Source organism: Hevea brasiliensis, chromosome 4 (assembly GCF_030052815.1).
Source record: "Hevea brasiliensis isolate MT/VB/25A 57/8 chromosome 4, ASM3005281v1, whole genome shotgun sequence".
NCBI lineage: Eukaryota > Viridiplantae > Streptophyta > Magnoliopsida > Malpighiales > Euphorbiaceae > Hevea > Hevea brasiliensis.
This window is the reverse complement of record NC_079496.1, coordinates 2,042,060-2,060,615: the sequence shown is the minus strand read 5'-3', so window position 1 is coordinate 2,060,615 and position 18,556 is coordinate 2,042,060. Positions and strand designations below refer to the sequence as shown.

The following is an 18,556-nucleotide window of genomic DNA, read 5'->3' as shown; positions in this document are numbered from 1 at the left end:
ATTTTAATATAAAAATTATATAAAAATTTTGTTAGTAAACATATAATTTTTATATAGACAAAGTGTAGTAAATGAATTTTTATATGATTGTTTTAACGTAAAATGAAAGAACGTATCGATCAATAAAGGCGCATTCTATGCAGGAGAGAAAGCCATTAATTCTTAAAGTTGCTCATATTAATTGTAAATGTCAATAACGATGTGACATTAATATTCACTATTTTCCAAGATATTTGTTTACGTGTTAGGGCACTCTCTCCGTTCTAAACTTAACTAGTGCACTTTCCCAGGTGGTTGTTGCCATTGAAATGAATCTGTAATAATTAAAGACAAAGACTTCTCAGAATCCTACTATCCAAGACTCTTGAGGGTAATGATGGGAGTCCATGGATCTTTGCAATTTCGTCATCATTACCAAAACTTCGTTCTGAAAGAGGTTACACTTACGCAGGCCTCTTTAAACTTGGTAGATCACCTGCCATTAAGGACTTTAAATGGGCTTTTCTTCTTCTTTCTCTCATCTCTAACGTGGGATGTAAATACTATTTTTTCTCATAGTTATCTTTAGAGTAAATTATAATTTAGATTATAAATTTTCACAAGATTTATAATTTTAATCTTTGTATTTTTCAAATTAAATAATTTAATTTTTAAGATTTAATAAAATTCACAATTACAATTTAGCACTCTAAACGGAATTTAAGGCTTCATTAGTGGTAATTCCTTAAGTTCACCTGTAATTAAACAGTTGATTAGTGTGTTCACTTGCTATTATTATAGACACCACTCACGTGCAAATTTTTCGATCTCAATTGGATTACACCAAGGATCAGCCATAAGCCCTTACCTTTTCACATTAGTTTTAGATGAACTGACGAAACATATACAAGAGAGTATTCCTTGGTGCATGATGTTTGCGGATGATATTGTTCTGATAGATGAGACACGAGAAGGAGTCAATAGGAAGCTAGAACTTTGGAGAAGTACTCTAGAGTCAAAGTGTTTTAAGTTAAGTAGAACGAAGACAGAATACATGCATTGCAAGTTCAGTGAAGGCCAAACTGGTGATAGGGAAGGAGTTAGTTTGAATGGAGTGGCACTATCCCAAAGTAATCACTTTAAATATCTAGGCTCAGTCCTTCAAGTAGATGGGGGATGTGAGGAGGATGTTAGTCATAGGATTAAAGCCGGATGGTTGAAGTGGAGACGTGCCACGGGAGTTTTATGTGATCGTAAGATTCCCAATAAATTAAAAGGAAAATTTTACCGCATACCATACGCTATGCTATATGGTAGTGAGTGTTGGGCACTGAAAGAGTCATATGCATCTAAGATAAGAGTTGCAGAGATGAGAATGTTAAGGTGGATGAGTGGCCATACTAGACTAGATAAAGTCCGTAATGAAAGTATTAGAGAAAAGGTAGGAGTGGTGCCAATTGAAGATAAGTTGAGAGAAGGGAGATTGAGGTGGTTTGGTCATGTGAAGCTTAGACATACGGAGGCTCCAGTTAGACAAGTAGAGCACATTAGGCTAGAGGATAGAAAGAAAAAAAAGGGGTAGACCTAAATTGACTTGGAGGAGAGTAGTACAGCATGACTTAGAAGCATTACACATTTCTGAGATTTAACCCAAAATCGTTCAGAGTGGAAAAAGCGAATCCATATAGTCGACCCCAAATTTTTGGGATAAAGGCTTAGTTGAGTTGAGTTGAGTTGAGTTGTAACTCTTTAAATTTTAAGCTTCCCAAAAGCAAAATTTAAAGCTAGCTTAAAGTAGGTAGAGTCTCTAACCTCTAGTTCCCTTCCTTCTGATGGCTGCAACAACATTTGGTGAAGAACCCTACAAAGCTCTAAAATGCCAGGTTAATTTCTCACCTTTTCTTTAATATAACAACTGGTCATCTCTAACATCATCTCATCACTGCTTTTATTGCTCTTTCTTTTTCAAAATCTTCCATTTTCTTTGTTTTTCAGACATGGGTCCTGAAGGTATCTATCCACTGCCAAGGTTGCAAAAGAAAGGTCAAGAAAGTTCTGCAAGGGATCGATGGTACTCAACAAAAGAGAGAATCCTCTTCTTCTTCTTCTTCTTCTTCTTCTTCTTGTTTTTGTAGCTTTCAACTTATATATAATGGCTAGAAAGACACCAAGAATTATTCTACTAGTACCCTTATGGTAAAACTTTTGCATTTTTTTCCCTTTTTTTAGGTGTTTATACAGCAACAGTAGATTCACAGCAACAAAGAGTCACAGTTACAGGCAACATCGAAGTTGAGACCTTGATCAAGAAACTCATCAAAACAGGAAAGCATGCACAGATTTGGCCTGAAAAACTCTCCTTATCAGAGGAAAAAGAATCAGCCAAAGCAAAGGACATGCACAAGCAAAAGGACGCAAACAAAGGCCACGATTTCAATGGTAATGGAAGGAAAAAATCTGTTAAATTTAGTGAAGATGGAATGACTGAAAAGACAAAAGATGTCGTGAAGTCACTGGAAAATGCTATCGAGGATATGGAATTGCCGATGGTGAAGAACACTGCTGGTGAAAATGAGGGTGGGGGTGGTGGTGGGGTTGCCAAAAGTGAAGGCAAAAAGAAGAAAAAGAAGGGGCAAAAAGGTGATAATGGCAACAACGATGCAGGTTCAGGTTCATCGTCTTCTGGTGCAGCTGCAGGTACTGGATGTGAAACTCCGGGGGTAGGAATGGATCAACTAGTGGGCCCGAGTAATCTCAGCCCTACATGTCATGAATCGGTTCCCTTCCCACAAGGGTTCATCATTCCTCCGGTATACGCATCAAGTTACAGTATGGCATACCCTAGGGAAAGTCCTGGTCCTTTCTATTATGTTCCACTGTATGCACATCCAAGTAGATATAATCAAATGAACCCACTGGACTCTTTCTACTATTTCAGTGATGAAAACATTAATGGGTGTTTCATCATGTGATAAATCAGATGTTCAGAGGAAGAGAAGGGCAATTTTGCACTTGAATGGGAGGGTTTTGGGTTTTTATGTGGGGTTATATATATATATATATATATATATATATATATATATATATATGGCTTCTTTTTGAGGTGCAAGTGGTGAGCTTGTGCTTGTTCTTAATGCTCTAGATAATGTATGTGTTGTATGGACGTGGAGTAAATATAAAAGTTTCCCATAACACCCTGTTTGTTCTCATTCTAGTTAACATGCAGCAAGTATAATACATCTGAAGTTGGCATAATTTCCATGCATGCTGTAGTCTCTTGTGGAATATTCGCTGAATTGAATTTGCAAGAATTTACTAACCTTTTATCTGTGCTCTTGTAAAAAATCATATTTATATCAATGGCTGCTTAAATTCAAGTGGGTTTGTTAAAGCAAATCTAAATTCCAGTGAAAAGCACATAATAATCTTTAAACTTTAATTTTTAAATCCAATCACATAGCCTTGGCCTTGCTCATCTGAGCACCAAAGACCTAATTCACCAATTGACTCTGATCTGCTTGACATTACAAGGCAGAGTTCAAAAGACAAACTTTACAAGCAGACTAGTTATTCCAGAAGAATATTGCAAGAGACCAATGTCTAAATTCAAAAATATGCTCTCTACGCGAATCTTCTTTACTATTTGAGAAAGTGGTGTTGAGAAAAAAAAAACAAAATATATGGCTTTCTTGTCTGAAAGAAGAAAGGAAAGCATAAAGCAAGATTGTAATGAATGATAGGAATATGTTTGGACCCAATAAAAATAATGCATATCTTATGATTGGTGAAGCCTTTGAAAGATCACAAAATACGATTAGAGAGTACAATTTCAGAAACTCATTGCTTGCTCTTCATTGTTTTTGAGTTTGAGGTTCCCATAATCATTGGCAATATCTAAATAGAACACTCCCTCTCTAGGTATTTTGATCATAGAGGGCACCATTTGCTTGTAGAAATTAACCAGTGAAATAAATGTACAACAACAAAAAAGCTTAGCATGTTTTAATAGTAGCTTCACTTTCAGATGCTTGAAAGGCTGAGAAACCAAGAAGATGATGTAAGCAGAGATTAGATTAGTAGGATCATATTGCCATAAAAAGAAGGGAAGCAATGAGCGCTGGACATGGTTGGGAATACTTGTCCCATGTTGAAAGAGAGTTCATATAAATTCTTGGATTGCAAAATAACTTAATTACTTATATAAATTAATGATAAATTAAAATGTAATTTGATCAATACTCCCTTCAACTAGCAAACTTCAAATTAGTAAAAGGCATACAGCAATGCTTATGGCAAGTCTATCCTTGCACAAGCTTATAAAGCCAACGGAAGACAGCCTATGACATTTCAAAAATAAAAGTCAATTTAGTAATGGGCAACTATTATTTGCATAACCAAGTGACATTGCAAAAATATTCAGTTATTTATCTGCCTGAAAAGAAAGATCTTGGGCAGCTGTATATGCTCAAGTGAAACAAGCAAAAAACTCAATGCGCGTACCTGGAGATAGAAACTACGAGGAAGGGCCAAACTCAACATGACATGACATCACCAAATTGGGTTGCATTCAGGCTTCATATTACATTGTAGAAAGTAGAATATGTGAATATGGGACACATAATACCAGGAGAGAGAGAGAGAGAGAGAGACTTCAGAATTCAGGTCATCAGGTGTAAGAAGCGTCTTTTCCATTGTTGCAGTATAAAATAGCACACCATCCAAATACTAGTTCATCAATTGGAGTAAAAATAAGACAGATACCAAACGTGTGTCATTTAGTATCAAAGAAAGAACTTTATAATGATTTCACTCCGTATTAAGTAACAGCTTAATCAGCTAAATTATAAAAGAACACAGAAAGCTGAATTTCATAATTTTAGGCTATGTTTAGTAAATTGTAATATAATCTAATACAATCAAATTTTTTTGTTGAGATTCAATAGAAAATTTGATCATATTACATTATATTATGGCCTATCAAACTCAGCATTAATTCGTTGGAAGTGCCATATCTTCACATGATCCAACAGTGTAAAAGACTTTTGTCATTCCCTTCTTTGACCGCATTTGAGAAACCTGAACAATATACAACCCACATAAAAAATAAAAATAAGCACTGAAATACGCGATCCATATTTTAATATTCCAAGTCAGAAACATACTTTCAGCCCTTCATATAATAAAACTCCATTGCAGTTGCAAAAAATCAATGAGTTTCATAATCTAATCATCACAATTATTTTATTCCCCTTCTTTTCCCGTTCTAGTTATTCTGAACAAGTTGTATTCTTGTGTTGGGCACCACAATTGTATGCCATTTTCATTGTCCCAGATGCATAGGCAAACATAAATACTGATGACCCAAAATGTACAGAACATCAGGGATGAACACATGCACTCAAAAACAATGAATCCATGGTATTCTATAGATGGTGGGAAAGAAATATATAACACACACACATATCCTCAACATGGAATGCCAACTATTATAAATATACAATCTAGATGCTTAACAGTTGAATCAGTTCACTTTACCTTCATACTTATGATCTCTGAAATGTCAGAAACATGGGTACCACCACAAGGACAGCCAGGAAAGTTTCCTAACTTCACAATGCGAGGAGTGCTGCCCTGTAAGAGATGGAAAAACAGGCTACAGTAAGAATCTAGTGAATAATGCCAAGCTAAAGTAGGTGTTGAAATGCAATCACAGCCCTTTTTATGATATATTTGACTCATTTTCAATTTAGGTGAAAATGAAATTTAATTTCATTATCACCATCATCATAACATGTTCAATTATCTAAAAGATAAAATTGGAATAGAAACTGATACAAAGAGATCGCATATGGCAAGTTAATAAAGATTAATAATCATCAGGAAAAACCGAAACAAATACATACAAATGGCAAGTTAATCCACCACATCCCTTGGAGAATGAAGATAAAAAAAATACACATTGGAAAAGGATGACATTTTTGGTAGTCGTTCATGTTTGAGGCCAACGCAGGCAAACCTCATATTTCTTTCCAAAAGTATAAATCATTACACCGGTGCAGGTAAATTAGAAAATTAAAATTTTTACACAAAAAAGTTTGGAATCCAGACCTTGGGAATATAATCAGGAAGGTAACCACCACACAAAGCAGAAGCTTCTTCATATGGCAATACAGCAGCAGAAACCTGTATGAAATCAAGAGAAGATTTGTAGCAACAGGGCTAGTGCAAATTCACTCAATATAGTAGGAAGTGAGAGAGAGAGAGAGAGAGAGAGAGAGAGACTTACTATGCCTCCTGTAGATATTAACTCATTGGCTTCTACCTCTAACTCTTTTTGCTTGTTTTGCAATTCATTTTGAGGAACTGTACCTTTATATTCAACGAAAGGCCTGCCAAAATGAATTCTATGAACCTATCTGTTATAGAAAGTCAGCAGCCATGTATTCTTGTATTCCTATTCCTATTTGGATTGTATTTCTATTTAGTAGGGATTGTAGCATAATTATGGGAGAAGTAGTGTATATAAATCTGTATCTAATCATATTATGAAATATAAGAAATACTATTTTGTTGCACTATCTTCACCCCCTTCAAAAATTAAGTTCAAAAAAGATTATATATAAGTTAAACAATCAACAACAGGAATATAGTGATACTTTAACCAACACACCCTCAAGAAAAGAGATTTAAAAAAAAAAAAGGGAAGAGGAAAGAAAGTAAACAGATTCTCTGCTTTTGTTCCTTCTTAACAACTAACACTCTTAACAATTTTAAAATAATGCCTAAACTAAACGGTGTAAAAAGAACTTCTATGGCGTGCAGAACCAATGGAATCCATGTGTAACAGTTCCGTGGACTACAGGATCTCAATGTTGTAAGGTTATGTATCATTGTTGCATAAGTTGATACAAAAAGTGGAATTACAACAAGCAAGAGGCAGCAAAAATTGCAATGTAAAGAAGGGTTAAAAGTATACCCATCTGGAAAATGGTAGGCTTTTGCTGGTTCTAGATGACCCAATCCCATATTCAGCAAGCATCCATCCAGCAAATGCCCAGCTGAATGCAACCTGAATGATATGAAGAAAATTGCATAAAAGAATGGGACAGACTAAGTGAAGACAGCAAATGAACAGTAAAAAAATCGAGTCATGTTAAGAACAGCGCCCTCTCTAATACATAATGAGCTTAACATTATTAAAATCCCCTGTCAAAGTAGAGTGCCCACAAGTGAAATGATAGTTTCAACAACAACCACCCTGCCCATCCAACAAGATAATATTTTTTTTAACAATAATCAAGCTATAATAATAAATATAGTATCAATGTAATTAGTGATGAGTAGAATCACTTCGTCAAAATTAGATTGTTTGTAACTGGGTGGAGTAGAATTTTAAAACTCGAAATAAAATTAAGCTTACCTCATCTTCGTTTACATAGTTGCAGTTCTTGGTGATCTTTCTCCTTCTACATTTAAATTCCAATAACAAATTTTGGATTCGAGAAGAATTCTCTACTTTTATCAATTATTCTAGAAAGCTTGTTCAGTTTCAGAGGCCAACTATATTCAATATCAATAATTAAGTTTGTTGCAATAAAGTTCAAAACATTTGTACCACAGGCTACTAAGATTAAAGTCATATAATCAAGGCAAATTTAAGAGCATCTTAAGTTAATTATATATTAAAAAGAAGGAAGTCCAAGTAAACTCCTGAAAATTACTATTTCATAAATAATTAAAATTTGACACACCTGGAATTCAGCTTTCTCCTACACTCATCAACATGCAACAGAACTTCCCTCCCCTTCTCAAGGAAATCCCTAACAGAATCCTCCTCCTCCATGACTCCGTAATGATAAACCTATGAAAGCCCAAACAAATATTCAAGAAATAAAAAAGAAGAAAAGAGGAAGACAAATTTCAAAGATAATAGAGAAAGTTGCTACAATTCCGTCCTTGGATCTAACATCTTGAACGATGAATTTAAAGTTGGAATCATCAGTAGCAGCGGTGATGAATCCAGTGTCCGCCGGCTGGCCTCCACCTTGAGGGTGAAAGATCGTGGAGTCCAATATCAAAGCAAGCCTACCATCGTCTCCCTATCAAATTCAGGGAAAAAAAAAAAAGGAAAATGAGATTACAGCTTAGCAATTAAAGCTAAAAAGTAAGAGATCAATAAGGGATCGAAGGAGCAGACTTTAGAGAAGGAAATGAGAGTTGTTTTGGATTGAAGTTTCCACATATCATCATAGTATTCCAGTTTTGTTCTTGAGACGCTCGAATCCATGGAGTCTGTCACGGTCTTAACGACTTCAACACTAATTTAGTCTTGGGGTGGGACTAAGTCAGCCTCTACCAAGTTAGTCCAACAGATTAGAGACTAACAAGGGTGACGGAACTCTCAAGAAGGCGCTGGAGTTTCCTAGCACCCGCTAGGCCTGATAGGCGAGGAGCGTGGGGGGCGAGCACTCTAGAATGGGAGAGAGAGTGCTGGCACCTGGTGGAAACTTGCGGCAGGGACTGGAGAGCTCCAGCAGGTTCCGAGCATTAGGGGGACAGCTGGGTCAAAGAAGGTGGCAGAAGACGGCTTAGCTGCGGGATTGACTCTCTCCTAAAAATCTGGTGTTAGTGGTGCTGAATATTTTGGTAGAGAATTCTGGACTTGCTTGGGCATCATTCAAGTCCCTCCTTCCAGGAAGCTTCCTTGGGTGCATAATGTGGAGAAGGGATTGACTCGCGCAGCAGCCCAGCAACGCAAGGCCAGCTTGTTTAGCTGAGGAATTGGCCCAATCTAACCTCGTTAGCTGCGAGAACTGCCCCAGGCAAAGCAGAAAATTTTGGAATTTGAGGGAGCTCTTCATAGAGGTGAGTCGCTCGCAATGCTGAAATAATCTGTTCAGGATTCCTCAGAATCTGATGAAGCCTGGACAGTCAGACATTGAAGCATTTAAAACGTCGTCGCTTCCCAATTTCATCTATTACCGCCAATTCTACCTTTGACGTGGCGATGTTGTATTTGTCACTGCATTAACTTGATATTTGTCGGTGCCTGGCCCAGAAAAGGAACCGGACCGTGGCGAGCCATGAGCTTAGTGATAGGCCATTTGGGTTGGCTGATGATCGGTGCTTTTCATGCTTAGGCTGGAGTTATAAAAGTTTAGTCATGGTAAGCAAGTGGAAGCCCACAATTTAGGTGATGGGACCATGAAAATACTGATTTCTTTTACCAAAAAAAAAAAAAAAATATATATATATATATATAAAAATATTCACTTACTACCACCATGTGATATTCTAAGAGGATTTATCATGTAGATATAATTTTTTTTTTAATTTTATTATGTAGCATTTACTATATATATATTATTATATTGTATAATAATAATAATAATTAACTTTTATGATAAGTACTTAATTTTATTTTTTATTTAATTTTATTTAATTGTTTTATTATTATTATAATTTTTATAATTAATTAATTAAAAATATTAGATATATTATAGGGCAGGAAGGTTTTCATTAAATGTTATCACATGATGTTTTAAGAGGAAAGCTTACTATATAGATATATTTTATCCTAATTTTATCACGTGGTAATTACTATATATAAATTATTATATTTTATAGTTATAATAATTATTATCTTTTATGATAAGTATTTAATTATATTTTTTATATTTTTTATTTTTTTTAAATTTTTTTATTATTACTATTGTTACCACAGTATTCATAATTGACTAATTAAAAATGTTAAATATATTTTAATAATTTTATAAATTTCTTATTTAATAATGCTTAAAGTTTTAATTATTTCGTTTAATTATAAAAAAATTAAGAATTATATATCTTGAAATTTATAAAATAATTTAAATTATACTATAAAATTAGTCATATATAATTAAATATTTTATCCTTTCTCTCATTTTTATATATTTAATAAATTTTAATTTATTTTTATATTGTTTTATTTTTATTTATCTTTTTTTAATAGACATTTAATAAGTATATATTTCTATTTAATGAATTATGAAAAAATAACAAATTTTCTTTTCATAGTTATATGGTAAGTAAGAAATTTATATTAATATTCCATATTTTATTTTTTATAGCGTAATTAATAAATAATTAATTTTATTATTTAATTAATATTAATCATATTATATTATTTTATTATTACTTATTAAAATTTACTTATATATATCAAGTAATTTCATAAAATTCTCTTTATTTTTTATTAATTAATTATACAATTTATTTTAATCATGATTATGTTATTAAATCCTTAATTATGTATATATGGGTTACAAATTATTTAATTATTATACTTTAATATTATAATAAGTAGCTATTATTATTATTATTATTATTATTATTATTATTATTATTATTATTATTATTATTATTATTACAAATACTTAGAAAGTTTAATTTAATTAGAGATAGAAAAATTAAAAGTTAATTAGTTTAATTTATTCATTACACCCAACAAACATGTACACTAATTTTATATATATTTCATCTTTGCATTTGTTGAAAAAGTGATCCAAATTTTTATAAAATAAATTCAATAAATGATAAGATTTTAAATCCATCGTGTATATGCAAAGTGATCATTTTTAATTGGATTTATTGATAGTTGTAATATAAAATTATTATATAATTTAATTTTTTAAATATAATTATTAATTAATTTAATTTTTTTAATTTAAATAATAAAAAGTATTAATTACTAAACATAATTATAATTATCATTCATTATGAGATTTTCTAATTTTTAATTTAAAAACATTAATAACTGTAAAATTAAAACTCAAGTTTATTTTTAAATATATTTATTGTAATTAAATTTAGTATTTAATTGCTGATGATTTATCAACTTAATATGTTTAATTTTAAAATTTAACAAATATTATCATAATTATCAAATTATTGTCACAATTGAAAGTTTAATTTTCTTTAAAATATCCGCTCAAAATTAAAACTAAATATAAGAAAATATTTAAATTTTTATGAAAAATTAATTATTAAATTTTCTTTAAAACATATCTAATTATTAATGATAATAATGATCCATTAATTTTTATTATTTTTTTTATATAAAAAAGGTTAACATTAAAATTTTTTTATTTTCTAAATAATTATAATATATAATTACTAAATATAATTATCACGCATATCATATTCCTTATTTTTTAATTTAAAATATCAATAATAATAAAATTGAAGCATATATTTACTTTAAAAGAAAATTTAATGCTTAATTTTCTCTTTCCTTTTTATATATTTAATAAATTTTAATTTATTTTAATAATATTTTATTTTTATTATTTTAAAATATTTAATAATAATAATAATAATTATCATTTTATTATAAACAAAGAGTAATTTATAGTCATTAAAAAAAATTTATAACCACTAAATTCATTTATTTGAGAGTAATTATTAATTTATTTAATCAAAATTTATTATTAATATTTTAAAATTTTAATATTTTAAATAATAATATTAAAATTTTTAATTAGAGAATATTAATTTTTTATTTAATAACAATTTAATAACTTGCGATGTATATACGCATACACACCGTTTCACTAGTTCAAATTAAAAGTTGACCACTTGACCTCACTATATCATAAACGTGTCATCATCCATCGAATTACGGCACAAAATGCGATAAAACTGAAATTGACTGTGCGATTACTTTATTTTTATTTTTATTATTATTATTTTCCCCTTAATGGAACTTGATTACTATTCTCCCATTCAAGGAGTTCGATGCTAGAAAAACAAAAATATAAATAGAAGAAAGAATCGACTGTCCCTAATCCATAATTTAATGCCAAGAAATTACCCCCAACCCTAAAATCAGATGATTTTGAAATTACAGCAAAATTAAATCTTAATTAATAAAAAAAATCATCATCATTACTAACAAAACTAATCCCATTCGATTAAAATCCTCATCCTCTTATCCAACTGGGAAAGCTAAAAACACCCTTCATTTTCACATTTGCCCGCCCACTAAGAGCACGTCATCAACCCCATGATTCGATTTCTTGATAGGACGAACTCAAAATTAAAATTTTAAGATTTATTAGTCAAGGTGGACGGTCCATATTTTATATTGAACAATCTTAGATTCTAAGTTGAAGGAAGTCATGTCAGTGGCATTCCCGTAATTTTTCAATAAACCAATGGCATTTCAATTTGGCCGTTATTTATAAACTCCAAACTTGTTTCGTTTTACCTCTCCTCATATTCTTACTGCTTCAAACCAGAGACAGAGAGAGAAAAACTGAAAAATGGGAACCTCCAAGCGCGACTGTTGTCTTCTCCTGATCTGTGCAATACTAGCCGTCCAAGTGGCGGTGTCAACCTCATCAACGGCAGCCGTTGATTTCATTCCGATGGCACCGGGTTGCCGTGGATCCATCGCCGAGTGCTTGATGAGCGGAGACGAAGATTTCGAGATGGAGCTGGCCATGGACAGTGAGATCAACCGGCGTATCTTAGCAATTAACAAGTATATAAGCTACGGTGCGCTGAGGAGGAACACTGTGCCTTGTTCGAGACGCGGCGCCTCGTATTACAACTGCCGACCAGGAGCTCAGGCCAACCCCTACACTCGTGGGTGCAATCGCATCACGCGCTGCAGGAATTAAATTTTTTTTTTAATTTTTTATTTGGGGTGTTTATAATTATAATTAATTATGTGATTGTTATGTGTTAATTTTGTGCGCCCACAGATGCTTATGATGGGTTTATGGAATAAAATAAAATTTGAAAAAAAATTATTGGATTATTAATTTATGATGTATGTAATTCGATCTAATGTATTCACAATGTTATATAATTATTATTATTATTTTCATTTTAGTTTCTCTATGAATTATTAATATATATTATTTTCTTTATATATATATTTTTTCCAAATATTGTTGGTCCTAATGCTGTTTGCACTTGATTTGTTTGGGTGGAATTTTGTGGGACAGATGAATTTTATGGTAATTCTAATTTTTATATTGGTAATTAACATAGTCTTGAAATAAATTTACATATTAAAATTAAATATTCTTATAAAAAAGAAATTGAAGAAGAAACCCTCGTCATATTTAAATATACATTCAAGTTTTTTTTTTTTTAAGCCAATGAATATTGATTCAGTTGCTAAAACTTAATGGGCGTAGAGTTTAAGTGATAACAATCGAATTGATTTTAGATCAGAGTTAGTAATTTTAAATTTTAAACTGGCTCATAATCAGATCTACTTGCATTTCATCCAATGGAATTATGGAAAAACAAAAAAGAAAAATCAGAAAGTGAAAGCAAAGAGGAAGGATATCTACACTTCCATTAGGCCCTCCTTTATTAGCTGTAGCTAGATTGGAAATGTGACCCAGCCAGCTAGGTAACTATTTTTGTCGGGATTAGAATTTATCTTTTTTTTTAATTTAAATTTAGTAATTTTAGTGTTTTTAATTTAATTATTTTCTTTCGCCTTTTTTATTTCAAGAATCTCGTCATCGTCCGCCATGACAGCAACCTCACACGGACAGACAAATTGTAGTGGATGACATCTGATTGCTAAACTAGCTGGGCCAAGCTCTATAAAAATATTACTTTAAATACATCGTAAAGAGATTATAAATTTATTTTTAAAAGGTAAATTACTTAAAATATCACTTTTTCTAGGACAGTAGACTTCAAGCTCACACTTCCATTACTATTTTAACATGAGAGTATTTTACATTACCGTTAAAATTGTTGTTAAAAAAAAAATAATTTTATAATAATATATTTTAATAATAAAAATTTTACAATAGCTAAATGACTTTTTTTTTAACAATATATATTAAACAATATTTTTCTTAAAAACACTTTTTTAATACACAATTCCAAACAGAGGCTATGGACATACATAACACACCAGACAAGTCTTCCATCACCCTAGCCTCAACGTTTAAATTTTGTATCTGGACCACCATAAATCTCTCTTTTCTCTATTGCCTGGAAGCACAATAATTCACAATACAAGACAAGTATATTTCTTCAAATCACCATATAATATAACAAAATTCTAGCAACCTCAAAGGCCATGAACTTCACTCATTCTCTGCGTTCATTCCCATATTGTGCAGACATTCAGAATTAACAAGGGGGAAAAAAGAAGGAAGAAGAAGATGCAGATATCAAACTGGATTCTCGTTATAGACTTATATATCCCATGAAATATAATGATATATAGCCCTAGAACATGACAAATTGTCTTCAAATCTAAATTAGCAAATGCCAAAACCAAATCTCTCTCTAGAATAACTATTTGTTTAAATCACCACGGCATATTTTTACTAAACTGAGGTTGAATCAGTGCCTGACTTGGGTTCTTCTTTCTCCTTGGGAGGAGCTGAAGGAGATGGAGAGCCCTCTACCCCCATCTCAGATCTGAGATCATTGATGCTTCGCTCCAGCTCATCTATCCTGCTGCCCATTTCATCAAGTGCATTGCAGTCAAAGAAATCAACATTCAATTCCATTCCACATTACATCCATTTTAAGCAAGGAACCAGGATTAAAACCTAGTGCAGTAAAGGAAATATAATTTAGATTTGAACAACAGAATTAACTTTATGAAACTTTTTAGTGACCACTTCATGTTCCTATATGAAAACCCCCAAAGCTCAACAACGATCACTGGAGCTTTGCAAATGATACCATCTTAGTCAGTTTAAAAGAGGTTGCATATGATAAAGGAAAACGCTGCAAAGACCAAATAGACTCCTGACAATTGCCGCTAAGAGAAAATGAAATAATTTAATGTCCCTAGATGTCAAAATACATCCCCTCCCATCCACCAAATAAGCAATTCAAGTAATTCTAACATAGATGGAACTCTCATTTCTTTGACAAGATAACTTGAAATTAGCACATGAACAAAAGCAGGATATTCTTTGTAACGATAGAATCCGACATTGCCTGGAATCTGGATTGCTGCAAAATGCAACAATGAAACTTAGGTCAATCTACTCATAATTTAGGTAACTTCAGAATTCAGATACAGACCCTCACAGACATATCTAATCACAAACTCACCATTTGCTGGAGTAGATTTTGCACCTGCAGAAGCAATATGAAAACTCAGTAAAGGCTAAACATCCAATCATTTGAACTATAAAACTGTTGTAGCAAACAGATAAGGCACAATCTTTATTGGAAATATTATGGAAAACACATGCACTCCCAACAATGGAAAAGGAAAGAAACCAAAAACACAAACACTAACAGCTACATACCAAGATATAATAGGCAGGGCAATCCACGTAACAGCAATAGATTACATAATATAAGCATAATTCCATCAAGTCATACTAAAAGCCCAAAGTTAAAAAGATGTCACCATTTAAGAATAACTTAAATGCTTACAGCCAAATATGCTCCAAATAGGTACCGGAGTGAGAATTTCATAGCTCATCTGCCTAAATCATTATTATGAATGAATGGAGGTACTCTGAATTTATTTGAGATTAATTACATGGATTAATAAAATGGCGTTGAAGTTGAAGATGAGTTCAGGAACTTACAAAAGCTGTCATATCAGCAGTGCTCTGCTTTGGATCTTCAGCATCATGCCCATCCTGCCAGACGATAAAACAATAACCAATGAGATTTTTTAACATAAATTGTTACCAAGAGTATCAGTAAAGAACAAGAAGCTAATAAACATAAAATGGAGGCAAAAGAAAGGCAGTCATTCACTGTTAATAACAGTGAAGGCATCAAGCAGTTATTTTCTCATTGAATTCCAAATGCAGCAATAGTATATCATCCCTCCAAAAATTTGATAATTAGCAAAACAGAGCAGTAGAAAAAATAATACAGTGCCAGCTGCTCAGCAGCTCATATTACATGGAAGAATCTTGCATGAGTTCTAATTCATTTGCCAATTAACCTTGTCTCCCTTCAGAATAATTTAAGAAATCCCAGAAAGTAATATCGGTATGTGCTGCTATCGCTTGACTCACCTCACAAGTAAGTGAACATAAACTCAAATGCATACACTCAAAGGATTGATAAAGTTTCAAAATTCCCACATATTACAAGAATTCTACACCATCATCAATACCAAGTTTTTCCATCCTGAAATTGACTCTATTATCTCTCTAATTTAATGCAGTTAAAGATACAATAGATAAAAGGCTTTTTTACACCTGGCATCCATCAGCAGATCTCAAACAGCTCAAATTGGCTGCCTTGTTTCTCAAAATGCTTAAAGATGTTGTGGTAAGTAGCACCACCCCATCAAAAAATGATATAATTCCATAAGCAAACTATAAATTTTCATAAAGGGAAAGGAAAATCGATGCTTAGAGAACAATCGACATATCGACAAATTTTGAATTATAGGGTTCAAAAATTGCATGCTTTTTAAGAAAAAAAAAATTGAGAGCGAAAATGTGTAAATATTTACCATTTGTGGAGTTATCTTCTGGTAAGTTTGCTTTGGACAGTTGGACTCTGCGGCACGAAGCAGGAACAAGCGAAGCCTCTAGGGAAATTTCTGGAGAGAAATGCGGATGTTGGTGAAGAACTGTAAACGGTGAAGAAAAGAATAAGCCAATTACGGATTTGTCCCTCCTCGTCCTTCAGTTTGTAGGTAACGGGGCCAAGGGTAAGTTTGGTATCTAATGGAGTGTTATTTAATTGGATGCGGCCTATAAACTAAACTCATTTTCCTCTCAAAAGGATTTTTTAAGGAAAATTACTATTTAGTTTTTACTCCATCCGTCTAAAAAAATAATCCATTTTACTTTTTACACAGAAATTAAAAATTTTGATTATTATAGTTAAATTGTAATTTTTTTTCACATTTTTTTATTTATTCTTAATTAAATTATTTATTGAAATAATATTACTTGAATTGTATTAAATATAAAATAAATATAAAGAATTATTGTTATTTGCTAAAGTATGAATTTGATTTTTTTTAATAAGTAGTAATTTACAATAATATGCCTTTAATTGAAATTTTAAATTTTTTTATTTATAAACTTAGAATATAAAAAGATCAAAACAGCATTTAGGTGGTGATAAATTAAAGTAATGAGAAATCAATAATAAATTTTATTTTTTTTATTTCATGGTCAAAACTAATAATAAATTAATTATTCTAAAGTGTAATTAGATAAGGTATAATTGTAAACTCAAAAAAATATATATTTCTAAAAGAAGAAAAGGGGACTACTATTATGAGGCGCCAAAAAAACGAAACGTAGACTCTTTTTTTTTATGGAGGAAATATATTTTAACTAAATTAACTGTTTAATCTTATATTTAAAAAATATATTATTTAATTTTTATATTTTATTTTTATTAAATTATTTAGTTCGTTCATCAAAATTTTTATTATTTTTTCTATCAAACTATTATTTAGTTTATCTATTTTAAAAAAATTACTTTTTTTAATTTAAAAAATTAATTAATTAATTCTTATATTTTTAAAATACTATTATTTAGATTCTCTATTTTAGTGAAACTAATATATTTTAAAAAAATATATATTTTTGAACAAAAGTAAAAAATTTTTGCTATGTGAATACTAATTTGAATTTACATTTATTTTGAATTTTCAATCCATTGGACTAATTTTATTAAAAAATTACATTTATATTTTTTTATAAGGAAATAAATTTTATTTATTATTTAGAAATTTGAGAAAATTAATTATTTTTTTTATATATACAATTTATGCATTAACAGATGAAAGCAATGAAAGAATGAAATAGAGAAAGGGATTGATGTAAAAGAGGGAAAACACAGAGAAAGAGAAAAATAAAAAGGATAAGAGATAAATAAAAATGAGGGGATTAAATTAGTTTAAGTATAAAAAATAATTATGATATTAAATAATTAACGGAGTCAAATTATAGGAATTAACTAATGTGTTTTTATAAAATATATGACTAACTAATTAGTTTCACTATGAATTATATAGTAGTTTGACCAGTATTAATTAATAAAAAAATTGATGGAGGGTCAGAATAGTTTAACAGAAATGAAATATATAAATTAAATAATATTTTTTAAAAAATATAAAAATTAAATAATTAATTTTATTAAAATATAATTAATCATATAATAGCAATTTATTTTTTTAAATATATAAAAACGATTTTACAAACTCTATATTAATAAATATTTATAAATAATTAATATACTCATCATTTCAATTATAATAGGCTAGTGTTGTCATGACCCAACTCGGCAACAGGACCTGGGCCAGCCTAAAGCCCCCGAGGCTCGTAGTAAGCTTAATTATTCCTTAACCCAACTCTAAGGCCCATTTGGGCCCAATTTCAATAATTCAACCGAATAGAGTCCGGCCATAAAATGGACCTTTCAACGGGGAGTTTTTTACTTATCCGACTTGTAAACACAATATATATATATATATATATATATATATATATATATATATATATATATTGGGGAGCTCAGCTCACCCTCCACATATTCATAACAACATAAAATAAATGGGAGTTCAGCTCCCTCATCCAGTCCATCAATCATGCATAAAATAATA

At 31.0% G+C, this 18,556-nt stretch overlaps 4 protein-coding genes across 5 annotated transcripts; 2 read left to right on the top strand and 2 right to left on the bottom strand.

Annotated features, from left to right (window-relative positions):
• Positions 1-1,709: 1,709 nt before the first annotated feature.
• On the top strand, positions 1,710-3,171 carry LOC110642860 (heavy metal-associated isoprenylated plant protein 35). The gene is made up of 3 exons (XM_021795043.2): positions 1,710-1,862; positions 1,975-2,050; positions 2,209-3,171. The coding sequence occupies exons 1-3, from the start codon at positions 1,812-1,814 to the stop codon at positions 2,949-2,951; spliced, it is 870 nt and encodes a 289-aa protein (XP_021650735.2). The 5' UTR covers positions 1,710-1,811; the 3' UTR covers positions 2,952-3,171.
• Positions 3,172-4,753: 1,582 nt separating this feature from the next.
• On the bottom strand, positions 4,754-8,857 carry LOC110642856 (uncharacterized). 2 transcript variants are annotated; one of them, XM_021795038.2, is made up of 8 exons: positions 8,177-8,857; positions 7,947-8,078; positions 7,731-7,840; positions 6,956-7,048; positions 6,266-6,368; positions 6,088-6,162; positions 5,515-5,610; positions 4,754-5,055 (listed from the first exon to the last, which is right to left on the bottom strand). In XM_021795038.2, the coding sequence occupies exons 1-8, from the start codon at positions 8,264-8,266 to the stop codon at positions 4,969-4,971; spliced, it is 786 nt and encodes a 261-aa protein (XP_021650730.2). In that variant the 5' UTR covers positions 8,267-8,857; the 3' UTR covers positions 4,754-4,968. The 2 variants fall into 2 exon arrangements, with proteins under 2 accessions (XP_021650730.2, XP_021650729.2); XM_021795037.2 differs by having other exon boundaries at positions 7,926-8,078; positions 8,177-8,852.
• Positions 8,858-12,221: 3,364 nt separating this feature from the next.
• Positions 12,222-12,789, top strand: LOC110633018 (protein RALF-like 33). Its single transcript, XM_021781449.2, has one exon. It carries the CDS (start codon positions 12,282-12,284, stop codon positions 12,639-12,641), a length of 360 nt encoding a protein of 119 aa, XP_021637141.2. The 5' UTR covers positions 12,222-12,281; the 3' UTR covers positions 12,642-12,789.
• Positions 12,790-14,166: 1,377 nt separating this feature from the next.
• Positions 14,167-16,616, bottom strand: LOC131179114 (heat shock factor-binding protein). The gene is made up of 5 exons (XM_058144971.1): positions 16,445-16,616; positions 15,558-15,611; positions 15,070-15,093; positions 14,925-14,967; positions 14,167-14,476 (listed from the first exon to the last, which is right to left on the bottom strand). The coding sequence occupies exons 1-5, from the start codon at positions 16,445-16,447 to the stop codon at positions 14,328-14,330; spliced, it is 273 nt and encodes a 90-aa protein (XP_058000954.1). The 5' UTR covers positions 16,448-16,616; the 3' UTR covers positions 14,167-14,327.
• Positions 16,617-18,556: the final 1,940 nt, after the last annotated feature.